This window comes from Osmia bicornis, chromosome 3 (genome assembly GCF_907164935.1).
Source record: "Osmia bicornis bicornis chromosome 3, iOsmBic2.1, whole genome shotgun sequence".
NCBI lineage: Eukaryota > Metazoa > Arthropoda > Insecta > Hymenoptera > Megachilidae > Osmia > Osmia bicornis.
In genome coordinates this window covers 4094254-4108254 of record NC_060218.1, presented here as the reverse complement: position 1 = coordinate 4108254, position 14001 = coordinate 4094254, and the positions used below count along the sequence as shown (strand labels likewise).

At 45.8% G+C, this 14001-nt stretch overlaps 1 protein-coding gene across 6 annotated transcripts in view; it reads right to left on the bottom strand.

Moving 5' to 3' along the window:
* Positions 1–14001, bottom strand: part of LOC114871226 — a 230496-nt gene that overhangs the window by 157593 nt on the left and 58902 nt on the right. For all 6 annotated transcript variants that reach the window (XR_003788540.2, XR_003788541.2, XM_046285060.1 and 3 more), the window contains exon 3: positions 12894–13035. Coding sequence is in view for 4 of the 6 variants with exons in the window: in XM_046285060.1 (XP_046141016.1) it covers positions 12894–13035 (142 nt within the window). In the remaining 2 variants the exon portion in view is untranslated. The remainder of the gene's footprint in view (positions 1–12893; positions 13036–14001) is intronic.

The following is a 14001-nucleotide window of genomic DNA, read 5'->3' as shown; positions in this document are numbered from 1 at the left end:
TGACTGTCGCGATTGTCGCGAAGCAAGATACGCCGTCCATCTTTTCTTCCCTTGGTTCTCGTTTCGGTTAGAAGTCGTCGTAGCGATCTAGCCAGCTCTAAAGACGGTTTTTCATTTATCCTACCTCGCATTACGACAGTTCCTTTCGCGGTACTCGAGATGGAGACAGAAGAGCAGTCAGCAACTATATAAAAGAACAGACCTCAGTCGCATATTATGTTGGCCTAACACGCGTGACCCTTGCATAATGGAGACCGAATGTCCTCCCTTTCTCGGCCTCCACGTGCGGACAACTCTTGTAACGAGCTGCTCCACGTCCCCGCTACACTCGTTCCCGCCTAATGGAAAAAGACCGAGCGGATTTTAATTACGGAAAGAAGCGACCTTCCAGTACTCGCGATCGTACCGTTCCTTTTCGACCACCAAGAGGTCCAGAGAGCTTTGAGATTATCGAGAAAACAGCAAGGCGTTATAAGACACCGTGCTTTTATACGAATCAGTTTTTCAACAAAGAGTCTTTGTAATCATGGTAACGAAACATTGACTGGAAATGGGGCGAACGAAGGGATGCGTTGAGATAATTTGAGATTTAAAAAATTTAAGGGCAGAATATTGTCCTGCATCCTGGATTGCTTAATGGTTCAAGCAATTACGGAGAATATCTTTTCCCGCGCAAAGAAATGACAAAATAGTATCTAAGAAAACAGAAGAATTCCTCTTAGTTTATTATCATCAGTTCCGTTCCCATCGCAGGAATTTCCTCTGACAGAAGCAACGACAGCAAATGTTTTTCTCCTCTCACAATAATTAATTATCTAGCAACGCGACGGTTCGCCCACGCGATCCATGGATCCATCAAGGTTTGTCTCGATGCCACGTTAATGCTTTGTTAATGCGTCTAATTAACGAATTGCGATCTCTAATTACCCGCGTGATCATGCTAGACTGTGCATCCATGGTGCTCCAATTTCTGAATCCGGTAATTACATCTCTAATCTGATTAATTAAATACCTTCCCAGAGTTTCCGCGCTTTTTATCGACCTTTAGCCCTGCTTTTTCACCAAATTTTTTCCCCTCTACCCTCTATGGTATCACGTAAAAATGTCGTTAATGCGCTGGTCCCTTCTGTTGCGATTCGAGTCCCTTTCCGGTAAATTGTACCGTGACACGCACAGTTATCATCCTGTTGATTCTTCGCGTCATCGAATGGAAGAAATCCATCGTGAAAATTTCTTTGATATTTCTCCTACAAGTAAACCTCAAACGTGACTTAATAGTCCGTGAAACAAACGGTAGAACGATCCCGTTACTAGGTCCATCGTTTCAATCCCTCGCGCAGCCACCACGTCGAAAGCAGTGATTTAATTTCGGGGGCTCATCTTCTAGATTGGGGGCGCAGTAACTTTTCAATCAGCCGTCAAGTCCGCGGTCGCGAGAGGGTGGAACCCTGCGGGCCACAAGTACCCTCGACGAAACATTGCGAAATTCCTCAACACGAATACACCCACACACATTTTCGGCTGGTCCACATTATCGGCCGAAGAATCTCCGCTACTCTTAACAATAGAATCAAGTACAATTTTGTTTTAGGAACAAGCTCAATACTCCCGAAATGGTGCATTGAATTGATGAAAAGAAATATAAACTTTTTGATCGTTTTATCCACAGAAACGGCGAGGACTTTTATCTTCCTCCTTCAGAGAGTTCGTCAATCGAGTAATCGTCGATAAATACACTCGTCTACGGCGTCCTCTCTAAAAATAATTATTTTAATTGCGACTTCGCGTCCGAGCGTTCGAAAGATTTTCGAAATGTCTGTCCTCGACGCAGACGAGACGGTTGACGAGGCATCGCAGGATTGGAGGGTAACTGTGAAACGGCGAAATTCAAAGCCGGCTTAATCCGACCGGTCGGGCCTGTGGAAATATTTTCTTAACGAGAATATTCAATTTTCCCGATCGATTCCCTCCGATGAAAATTATTCGCGCACCCTCGTGTACGATATCGGTTTCAAGCCCCGATTTCTAGCGGCGTCGAACAGCATCGTGTCGCCTACCAGATAAGTCGCGGAGTACGCGGTGGAAAAACAGAAAGGAAGAAAAATGATTTATCGTTGGGATTAGCGACGAGTTTTCGATGATCTCTCGTAAATTTTTCAAGAATCGTCTATGTTCTCTGTTTATTCGCAATCGGGAAGACGTCGAAAAGGTATTTAGAAAAAAATATACGTTTCAGTGAAATCAGGGTGAACGAGACAGCCGACGGATTCCTACGAAATTCCTGAATATGGAAATCAACGGTTAGCACACGTCGATCCGACCACAATATACGCTCTGTGTCCGAAGGCCCGTCTCGTTCATTCCGGCAACGACGAGGAAGTTTTGTCGATAGCGGCGCGCGTTTTCCCTCCCGGAACCTATAACGAATTCCGATACACGTCCGGTCCAGAGCTTTAATATCCGCCACAGCAGGGCGATTAACACTTTTAAAATCAAGCATTACCCTCTATATAATAACCAGGCAGTGGGGGTTGTAGATTTAAGCCAGTCCCGTTCAACGATTCGTTGACCGATAAAAAGAATCTCGTCATCGACAGCCACGCGTGCATAACGATGAATTCGCGATATGATGTTCGCTAATCCCATCGCAATTCGAAATATTACGAACGCACCGCGTGGTCGTCATTAAATTATATATTAATGGCATGCATCGTTTAATCGCCTGTTTCGACGCTGTTTCCGCACGAAATCCTCCGGCCAGTGTCCGCGGATACATTTTAACGCTCGTCGAATTTTCCACGAATTACCAGCACCGATTATTTCTTCCTTCCTGTAGGAACGTTGGAAAATTTCGCGGGCTGATCCACGATAACGACGACGCCGGCGTCGACAACGGCTATAACGACGACGACGACGATTATTTCACTTTCCCCGGCAAATGGCACATAAACATAGCCACAGGCTGTGGAACGAGACTCTGCAAAGGACTATGGGGCTCCTACCTCCCTCCATCCCCCATAAGGTTAACCAACCGAGTAGAAGTATGATTTATAAGAAGAGGGAGGCGATCTCGCGGGAAACGAGACTTCTTGTCACGGTTGGAAATCTGAGAACAACTCGGTACACTTGTCGCGTACACTCTTTCAAGTTTGTTAAATAAATAATGAATTACAGAAATTTTGATAAATCAGCAACTGCAACGCATGGATCAAACGAGGAGCTTTAATAATTGATTTACAAGGTATGTGACAATATGTATCTCGTCTAGAAAACAAGAAATTCAATGGAATCGAATGAAAACACCTACTTTTTTCGTTTCCTATTGTACCGAGGCGAAACGAAAATAAAGGTGTTTCGAAGGCACCCAAGGGCGCCCTCACCGATCAAATATTCCTCGCATTGCACCCGCGTGTCTACTAAACTGAACTATGCACGAAGCCAAGAGACTAATAAATTAGAAGATAAATTTTCGGACTAACGGAAGAGCGGTCTGAAAACGTAGAAACTCGACTGGCAGACTCTTTTTTTTCCTTTTTCATCGTCTGATGAGAAATAAAGTGATCGTAAATCCCTTTTACCAACCCTGTAGATTGCCCGCTGTACGATCCTATTTCAGAAGCGTACGAGTATTTAGGCTGCTGCCCACTACTTACAGGGAATATCCGGGAATCGCGTATCTTTCCGCCCCACTAATTTCGGGGTCGAAGAGAAATGACCGTGAAACGGCGAACGATACCGTGCAGAGATCGTTAAGTGCATTAGGAGGCTGTTATTTCTGAAGGAGAATATTACATTGCAGTTGAAACGAACGGTTTGCTGCGGAGCAAAGGTCAGAGGAACAACCTGCGATTAGCAAAGTTCTTACTTCCGCTAACGTTTTCGTAATAATCCTCCAACACGATCGTTAAGTAATTGAGAATTAATTAACCGATACATTAGTAAATTAGTAAGTAGAAACTGATAATTAGAAATTTCAATTTAGATATTTTGTAATTATTACGAATTAAAGGCATCGAATCGTATTAATATTAATTTCCGTCGAGATAAATTATGTTTTTTAAAAACTTGATACACTCGCGCAAGCAAACCACCGTGAATCCTTCCCACCGTTTACAGCTCGCGGAGCAATAATTTAGCTAGCAGGTGTCGAACGCCTAGCTACCCGGAAAAAGAAAGTAGAAACACCTAACGCGCACGTGCAGGTGGAAAATGTTGACGGCAAGCGAACCGTGACAAATTCTCCGTTTTCCATTGGCTTTGTCCATATTACAAGTGTACACGCATGCATCGGAAACCGAGGAAACAAACGATGTAACTTTTCGTGGATTTCCACGCCCCAGCTCGTTCCCTGATTCGATTTATTCGTCGACGAATGGAAAATTCGACTCCATATAACTTTCCCGCGTTTCTCGCGAATTTTTCGAAAATTCACACGCGAAAATTGGCGAAACGAAAACAAAAGAGAGAGATATTTTTACATAGTCCCCCGGCGTAGTGGAAAGTAATTATTTTCAGAATCGAGAAACAAAAGGGGAGAAAAAACATCGCTTCAATAACGATTTCATCGACGAAATTATAAAACCCGGCGACGTTTAATTTTTTATAACATTCCCGATATTTCTATGCGCGTTGTAAAACCTAGTCCGTCGCCTCCGGTTTTGGTATTTCAACGATTTAAATGTTCGATACGCGGAGCTGCGGGGTTGATGTTCGCTCTGGTCCATACGTTCGTGGATTAATTTACAGCCGGTTTTCGCGGGGTTTGATGTGTCGGGAATTTGATGGAATTTTATAGAACACCGGCGTACCTCTAAATATTTGGATTATTTCTTCTGAAAAGATCGCACCATCCGGCCCGTATCTACCGGATCTCCCGTATTCATCCTGTCGCCACGTTCCATTGGGTTTTGTCCATCAACAACCATCGTTAATCCTATGATATTGCAGCGCGTAGACGCGGTGAATATTTCGTAACATTGAGTTATAATACAAAATAACTCTCGCGCGACAGATAGTAGAGCAAAAAAACGAAGTCGTCGCCGTGACAAATATTACCTCAAAGACAAAAAAAAGAGGATTGATTCCTTTTCTTTTCCGGTATATAACGATTCGTCCCTTTGGTCGGGACTGCGCGGCGACATCCGTCAAATCCGATTAATCAAATCGAAAGATCCTTTCGTGGGGCGCGTTACGAAGCAATTAAAGCGCAGGATTAATTGCGACCGCACGCCGGGAAAAATAAGTCCATAAATTAACGACGCTCGACGGCCTGTCTGCCCCTCGGCCCCGTCCATCGCTAACCACCCCCTACCTTCGCCATCTCTTATCCCTGATTCACCACCTCGACATACTCCCGCTTCTCCATCCATCCTCGACCACCATAGCGCGTCGACAATCTTTTTCCCTCGCCATGGCTAACTTATTGCCCCGAACTACGCACTACGCATTTCCGAACCGATTAAGCCGTTACCCGACTACCTTTTTTTTATCTTCTTACCAGCTACCGTTCGCTCGGAAAACTTCAGAAAACTCTGCCTGCGAGTTTTCAACATTCCAAGGGTAGGCCGGAAGAATAGAAGGGGAGATAACGAATTCATCCTTAGCCACTTTTTTGCCGTGTAATTACAGTCTCGAAACAATAATGCAGTTCGAACCACTGGAAATTTCGCAAACTTATTCCTCATCCCTCCTGATGCTTCGCCGATGAACGTTTTTATTTAACGAAAGCTGCAGGGCAGTTGTTTTTTATGCACAAGTATCTGAAGGAAATAGATAGGTATAGAAGGTTATGCAAATCGGGCACGTGAAAGTTAATCTTTTACGATCCATTGCAACTCGGTTCGGATAACCGTCTTCTTATCTTTTATTGCCGTTTCCAGCGCGCGAACGACACCGATGATATTTCGAGCGTGCACAAACCCCGACACCTATCCAACCTCCTTTCCTTTCCTTTTTCTCCGTCTTCCGACAACAATTCGTAAGGAAAAAGGGGATCCTTGGTACGGTTCACTGGACCGAGATTCGAAATCACAATTCTCCTTTACCCCGGCCAGATTGCCTTCGTCGATCTACCGATCCAACCCCTTCTTCCTTTCCAGTTTAATTGTCCGAATGTAAATTAACTAATATTCCTACGGTGAACCAACGAGGAAAGGGGGGGGAAGAAATAGTTTGAAATAAATTGCGGTACGACACGATGATTAATACAGCACGTGTCTGAAGCAAGTCGTTCGCAGAGAACATTAGTAGTTTTTGAACACCCTCGTAACTTTTGTCGTTGGTCGATGAGCCACGAAGAGAAAAAAGGTCCGTAAGTCAGCAGCGGAAATCAATCGACGCCGCGAACTGGCTCGTAGGAAACACAAGATTCTGCAGACGTCATAAACGTAGCGACGTCATAATTTTATGGATAGCGTACCGTGTACGTGTAGGTGCTCGCAGTGTGTACGTTACTCGAGAGCATAAGTCTTCGGAGTATAAGGGGTAATATCGTGAAACGAGGGATACCTTCCACAAATCCCTCTGATCCCCCTTCAATGCACAGTCCGACGTCTTAAGGTTATGATACCTTCTCGAGGAGCCATGATTCCCCCGGTTTAATATTTATAAACCAGATATATCACCGCGTACCTGCAACCTTTGTGCCGCGAGACGTCGCAATCGAGTCGGACAGAAATTGATTCTGGACAACGATGCGACGTACAATTGTCTTCGACTTTATCCCCAATTATGGAAATCGAGGCTGGTGACACGATACGCGTGCAGAATATAGTTTTAGCAATATTATCGACGAGAAGACCGGTCGCAACGAAGCAACGGAGGGTGATTTCAATCCCGAAGGAACGAAATTTCCGGTCGAACCGTGTCGCGATTTCTTCGACGTGGATGTCGAAGGTAGCACCCTAAAAAAGGCTCGGGTCATTTGGCAAAGTGCTACTTTGTGTCACATAAAAAAAGTGACGACGTCCCTCTACCGACGCCGGTTATTTCGCAGTCAGCGTTTTCCACCATTCGAATTCTAACCCCTCTGGCGAACCATCGAACCGCGTCCCTCCGTTACGAGCCGCAAGCTCGCAATCTTTCGCGGATGTTTGATTGAACGGTTGAAAAGAAACGCAATTGGTGGCGATAAAAATTTTTTAACCGTGAGTCACTACGCGAAGGGTTCCGGACACCTGGTCGCGGATTGAAAAATTATCACGACGCGTTTGAAAAATGATTGAACCGCGGCTCGGATCCACTCGACGCAAATCCGTGCTCGAGAGCTCAAGATTCGTGTCGGTGCGTTGTTTTGATGGGTTGAACGCGGCGGACGGGCCTCGAGTTTTCGAGTAATTAATAACGAGAAGTCGTGTACACGGGTTTAGGGTGGCAGCTTAAACCCTTACCGCTTCCTCGGCGTCGAAGGCTAAGCCGGGGTGCGAATGAAACTTCGGAAATCTCCTCGAGAATGCCAAGAGTATTCTCGTTAACATACTCGCTGTTTGAAAGAATGAATTCTCCAGAGAACTCGTGCATTCTTTACCGTGTAAATGGAAATTTTTCAAACTTGTCTCAGGTACATTAAGTAAATACCAAAGATACTACAGTACACCACGCTTTGGAATTTCTGTCAAAGATAGCATTGCATCGCGAGCGTATAGAAAGAATGAAAAAAAGGAAAGAAACGTCGTGGAGAAAAAGAAACTGCTGTTCCGGCCGTCTTTAAACGCGGATATCGCATGGAAAACGCGAACGAAACAATGCGTCGCGAGACAGAGGGAAAACGTTCGCGTGGAAGGAGAGCGGCACGTAGGAAAAGAAACATCGCCGGGGAAAAAAGAAGGTACAAGAATCCCCTGGCCAATTTACCATAAACTTAGAGGTTTATGGAGGGAAAGTAGCCGGATATTACCGGAAGAAGCGCGAGAAATGCGAACCGCGGGTACCGTGCGCTACTGGATAAGAATATTAGGGGGCAGGGGTAAGAAAAGAAGCGAAAGAGAGGGTTGCGAAGGGGTGAAAAAGGAAGACCAGGGACTAAACAGCGGAATTAAAATGCTGCCTCGTGTACTTTCTTCTGAAACGGGGAAAAAAAAAATTCCAACCCCATCGGCACCACCGTACGACGCTGCCACTTGTCGAGAATTTATGAATGCTTTATTTAATTTAGAATTCCGATTCTACGTTTTTCCGCCAACTAGTGTGCTTTTTCTTGTCCCGTAAGATACGACATTGAGAATTTATGAAAGACACGATGCGATATGAACTTCGGGCATTTGGTAATAAATCAAAAAAGAATTTTTCGTCGATCCGACGAGACTCGAGCAAACAGGGATGGTGGTTCGGGAGAAGCGTCTATGGTGGGCGAGAGATATCGGAGGGGTTGAAAAATTAAACAAAAACAAAGGGTGCGTGCGCGATCACAATGAAGGAAATAAGCAGCCATTGATAACGCCTGGAATCAAGAGTCCGAGTGGGTTGACAATGGGATATCAGAATGGCCATTATACTCGGCGTAGACTCAATTATTTTAAGCCACTTTTGTACCGCGCTAATGAAGCGAGCAAAACGGAATATTAAAGCAACCAACCTCCTATCCTTCTTCCCTTATCTCTACCACCCCCCCACGAAGACTACGCCGTTCGCATCCAGCGTAACGTTCAACTTTGCGATCGATACCTAACTCTTGCGTACCAATTTTCGTTCGCAGAAGCTAATTCTTTGCACGTCGTGCGTTGATTTTCCTCCTTATTAACCCTTCCTAGGGCATTTCTTGCCTCGGTCATACTGGACGGCTAGTTGCCCCGTTCTGAAAGGGTTAAAATTGAAGTGGTATTCAAAGAAGGGGGTAAAAAATCTTTCAAGACACTTCCTCGAACGTTACGAGGCAACTTTGCCCGCTCGAAAATAGCGATACTACTTAAGAAGTCATCGTCCCTCGGCTTGTAATTTCTCCGCGGGCTGACTCGGCGGATTCTTCGGATTCGAAAGAAACCAGTTTCTTCCACGGCGTCGAAGCCGACGCGACGGGCCGATATCTGCCTCTGTCCGCGCGATGAATCGTGGGAGAAGCGTCTAAAGAGGTGTTCTATCGAAAAATTCGAACCGTTATCGGGTGGCTCGATTCCGGCGAGGGAAAAGTGGATTCGCGCGAGAGAAAGAGAACCGATGTACCTTGCGCGACGCTATTTACTGCCTCGTCGGTTACTTGTCGGCGGCAAGACGCCTTGAAAACCCTCAGGAAAACCTTGTTAATTAGACGTCCAAAGTAAAACGCGAGACGCAAGGCAACGGCTGAGAAGAGAAGAGAAATAGCGGAGACGTTCTCAATGTCGGGACCCCATAGACGTGACTTTAATTCCGGCAAGAAGAGCGACGTCTACCGAAGTAAAATCCTTCTCTCTACCTTCGAGATGGAGGAAGAGGAGCGCTGCTTTTCCATCGGCTTGAATGGAACGCATAATAGCATTCATCTTTGGGTCTTCTTTTTTAAATTGTCCACGGGAAAATCGCGAACAATAGACGCGACCGGTTTAATAGCGTGTTACGTGAATCAAATTCTACAGAATCTATGGGGATCTATGGTGGAGAACCATTGGTAGAATAACCCTATGCCCTATACTCTACTTCCTACACCTTTCACTTTACACTCTACCTTCTACGTTTCACATTTTCTCTGTGCCCAGCATATTCAACGTATCGGATATATGATTTATCTGTCGAGACAGGGCTTAATTATCCGCTTTTTCCCTTATTACTCGCCGTCGTCGCGCGCCTCGCGCTCCAGGCCGATTTATGACCGCCCGATAAAGCCTACGGACCGTACGTGGTATTACGTAATATACTCGTGCTATCTGTTCGTTCGGAAAACGGGCACAATGAATACGAAAGGGGAACAAGCGCTGTCTGTTGAAGCATTTTCTACGCTCGAACGGTTCGGTAACGACGAAGGGGCAAGATCGGCCTGACCATGAGGGAAAAAAGAAGAGGGAGAAAAAGTAGTAGAAGGAGGCACAAATCGGGCGTGAAATCCAAGATTTAACCCCATCATTTTACCCCGGGGGCGACGAAAGGAAAGCCCCTCCCAGCTCGCTGATATGATAAACACCGAAAATGACAGCGACATCCAACCGACGTCTTTCCCCTTTTCCCTCCTCTCCTTCTACCGACTCTCGTCTTCCCAGGGCTCTTCGAGTTAATCACGTCAGGCAGGCAGACCCTCTGATTAAAACGGGCCTCCATCCCTTCTTATTATTATTGTTATTAGAGGAACTGAGTGCAGGGCACTCGGGGAATCGCGTCGAGATAGACGGGATAGCTCCTCTGTGTATACATAGATATAGGAAACGCGTAGACTGTTACGCACACGTGTAAAACGAGCGTTTTCTCGTCTTCTAATCGTCAGAATTTTCGAGATTATTAAATGGCTGATCTCTGACTAGACTGCGAACGAATCTTGTTTCGCCCGTTCCTTAATTAACTTTCCTCCCGGCTATCAATCGTCTTAGCAAATGTGCTATACAAAATATGGCTCTCTTCGTCACTTTGAAACGTTAGTCTGCAGCTGCGCGATTTCGTTATTTATTTGCTACGAAAATAATAGCGAATACTTCGTTCGATTTCAAAGTATCGAACAGCTCGGATACCGATCGAATCCCACCTATTTCCCAGACACCGAGATTCCAGCGAGCAAGTGGACGCGAGTCGCGGGACAACAGGAGAGTCGTAGCAATTTAGAACCGGTCGTAACGAGGCACCCTTGTAGCAAATTACAAATGGCATCGTCGAGGTATGACGGAAGCAACGACTACCGTCCTGGGTGCACGGCTCGAAACGAGTCCTCTCCGTAGCTACGTAGCTGCCGGACGATCGGATTGCTGGTCCAAGGATGATCCGGTTTCACGGGGTAATCTATCCTCCGAGGGACCGATCATGCTAATAAAGCCGGCAGCTATAAGTAACCTGGAACGATCGTAAATCCTGACCAGGGACTGGCGAACACGATGGCGAGCGCGCAAATGCAACGACAGTAGCGTAACCGCGTTGCAGAAACTCGCTCGGGGACCCGCGGAGCGTTTCAAGCGATTTGACAAATACACGATACAATCCTGGCGAACGGGTTCGAGCAATATTCGTTCGTTTCGTGCTCGTAACTCGTCGACTGTCAGCCACCGAGATATCTCCTTTTCCCATGACGCGCAACTTTGTCCCCGGCTGACAAGACTCTGTCAACGATAATCCGGTTCCTTTCCTATTAAATTTGTCTACCCTATCGCGGTACAATCAACGAGCTCTTCGATTCAACGCGTCTAAAAATCCGCTCCTTTCACGTCCAGATTTAACAAACCCAGCTCGTTTGCTCGACGCTGTGAGAAAATCTCGATGAAGAAAGAGATGCACTTGATTACGCCATTGTACGAGGAGCACGCAGGTGTGCGAGCCGGTGGGTCAAATTATCGGAGCAACCGGGTGGCCGGCAAACCGAGGGAAACGCGTTTGAAGATGTTACGTAAGGTCGTGGGCAAGGAGTACCCTTGCGAGGAGAAAGAAGGAAACGAAAGAAGGGAGGAAAGAAAATAACGAGTTCGCGCCAAGTTGTCGGGGATTACGAAACGGCTGCTCGTTGCTCGCAGCGATGATTGCTGCCTCGCATGGGCCAATAGCTGCCGCCAACGTAACGAAGGGTTATGTGGATCACGAGTTTGTTATTGGCTCGTTTAATGACTCGTCCACTCGTTCTACCTGTCTACAGCGTGCTCTACCGTGCGCTGATATTCGAACGTCGATGCAACACGGTTCAGAGAATTTGTACGCGTAGAACGCGCGTCGCCATTCCAATATAGTGTCGCGTGCAAAGTGAAACGACAGAGTATTTCAATGGTTATTGGCACTCTCAAAATGGGACGATGGCTCTATTGCTCTTCTTATTGGAAATTCTTCGATTGTCCTAATTAGAACTTGTCACTTGTAATTACAAACACGGTACAGTAGCCGGTTAATGAAATTGATTGCAGTATTAACCCGACTTACACCCGGAAGGCTGATAATAAATTTTCAATCAGGAACTTCGAAACAGTACCCGATCGATCGTGCTTTCCTTCTAAACTGCTCGAACGAGGTAATAACACGAAAAGGCGAATGGACACGTATCGCGTTGCAAGGTGCACGCAAGCGATTAAACGTCTCGAAAGTGCACATCTTAATCCCAGGACCTGTTCAGTCCGACAAGTCGACTCCGCTTTAGTCGCGACTTCTAATGAGAGGCATCGTAGCTTGGCTCGAGGCAAGTTTTATTCGCCCGATATTCCGAACGCCTACTACTCGTTACTTCCACCTGTATTCAGTATTTACGCAGCCGTTTAAACGTTTTGAGGGACGTAAACGAGGCTATATTAGATAGAGAAACGAAGCTACCAGGCGACAGTCGGAATTAATAACGCAGGAATACGCGAAAAATGTAAATTAGGTAGCCAACTATTCTTTTATTCGAATCTTTAGGAGTTGGTCTCGCGAAAATAAACCGAGTCGTTAGAGTCGCGTGTAAAAAGTAGAAAAATCGCTGAAATCGTATGTAAGAAAATGAATTCTTCATCCGACAAGTCATACCGTTGCGTGATACACGCACCTCAGAACGAAGAATATATTATTATCGAAAAGAAACATTCGCGTGTTCTTTCAATCGCTCTGCAATAATTGAATTCCGCGACTCGTAACGATAGTTTTCCAATCAACCGAATTGAGTCAAAAACCGGCTTCCAGTATGAATTAATTTGTTGTCCGGTTGAAATTACAGCCCTTCGCGCGTGTCTGAGCGCTAGAAGGATAATGAATATCTCGGTAGGGAACGTGAGAACCTCGGCTACGACGGTCAGCTAACGTACCGTATAATCGGTGCATTTATATTCACTCACCATCGATATCAGACGAGGATTGATCCACGCCTGCTGCATGTTATCGTCGAGATACCGTTTCGCTATCCGGGCGATGTTTTCGTGCGGTTCTTTCCTCGCCGCGGGTACCACGGGCGGCGGAGGATCGACGTTCACATTGTTCCTGAAACAAAACGCACGAATTAATAACAATTATTCCTAATAAATATTTTTCAAAAGAAATCCTTTCCAACCAAAGACATTCGTCCATTTGAAATTTCGTTCTCGGACACTCCATAAGACTCCCGATGGCTCATCCATCATCTTACGATTCGCAAAGCCGATCGACGGCAACGGGAGGGCTGTCGCTTACAAATTCATAACAATAGATCGACGTGCCAGGGCGTATTAACGAGATACGTATAACGGGACGCGTATTAACGAGAGAAATCGATCGATACGACGTGATCTCGATAGATGACGAACCGACGGGGGGGACCAGTTACGCTCGACGCTCCACTTTGGCAAATGCTATTATTTACTTCGATGAGTTATTAACGCGAACGACGTTTGACGGAGAACGGCAATCCGCGCACGGGACCGTTGTGGGCCACGAGGACACGAAATTAACGGTCTCCCGTGTTCTGGCTATGCATCAAACCGAATCTATTGTACGACCGCCGTCTAACCAAAGACCACGATCCACTCTAGGCAGCGCTTATCGCCCGCTGAAACAGTTCGCAATTAGGCAACCGGCGACAATACAAGCAAGATCATTACGCTTCGTCGTTCCGTCGTTGATTATCGTCCGAGATATCTCCGATTGGTTTTACCTGAAAGTCATCGATGTTTACCTGAACGTAATCAAAGTCGGATTTTTGTTGGCTGACCTAACGATTCGAAGGCCCAGTAATTCCAAAAGAATTTTTCTTTCATCCACATTGAAAATCTCGGGCTGTTCTTAAATAAATACGACCCCATCGATCACAAGTATTGGACACTTTTATGAGTACCCGCGAAACATAGACGCCTGGATTCCTCTTAATCCCACTTTATTGTTATTCCTTATTTATTAGCGGCCTCGTAAATTCGTGGCGTTTCTGTTCAAGGTTTTCTTCAAGAAATTTCACGCACGTGGATTTCATTAGAC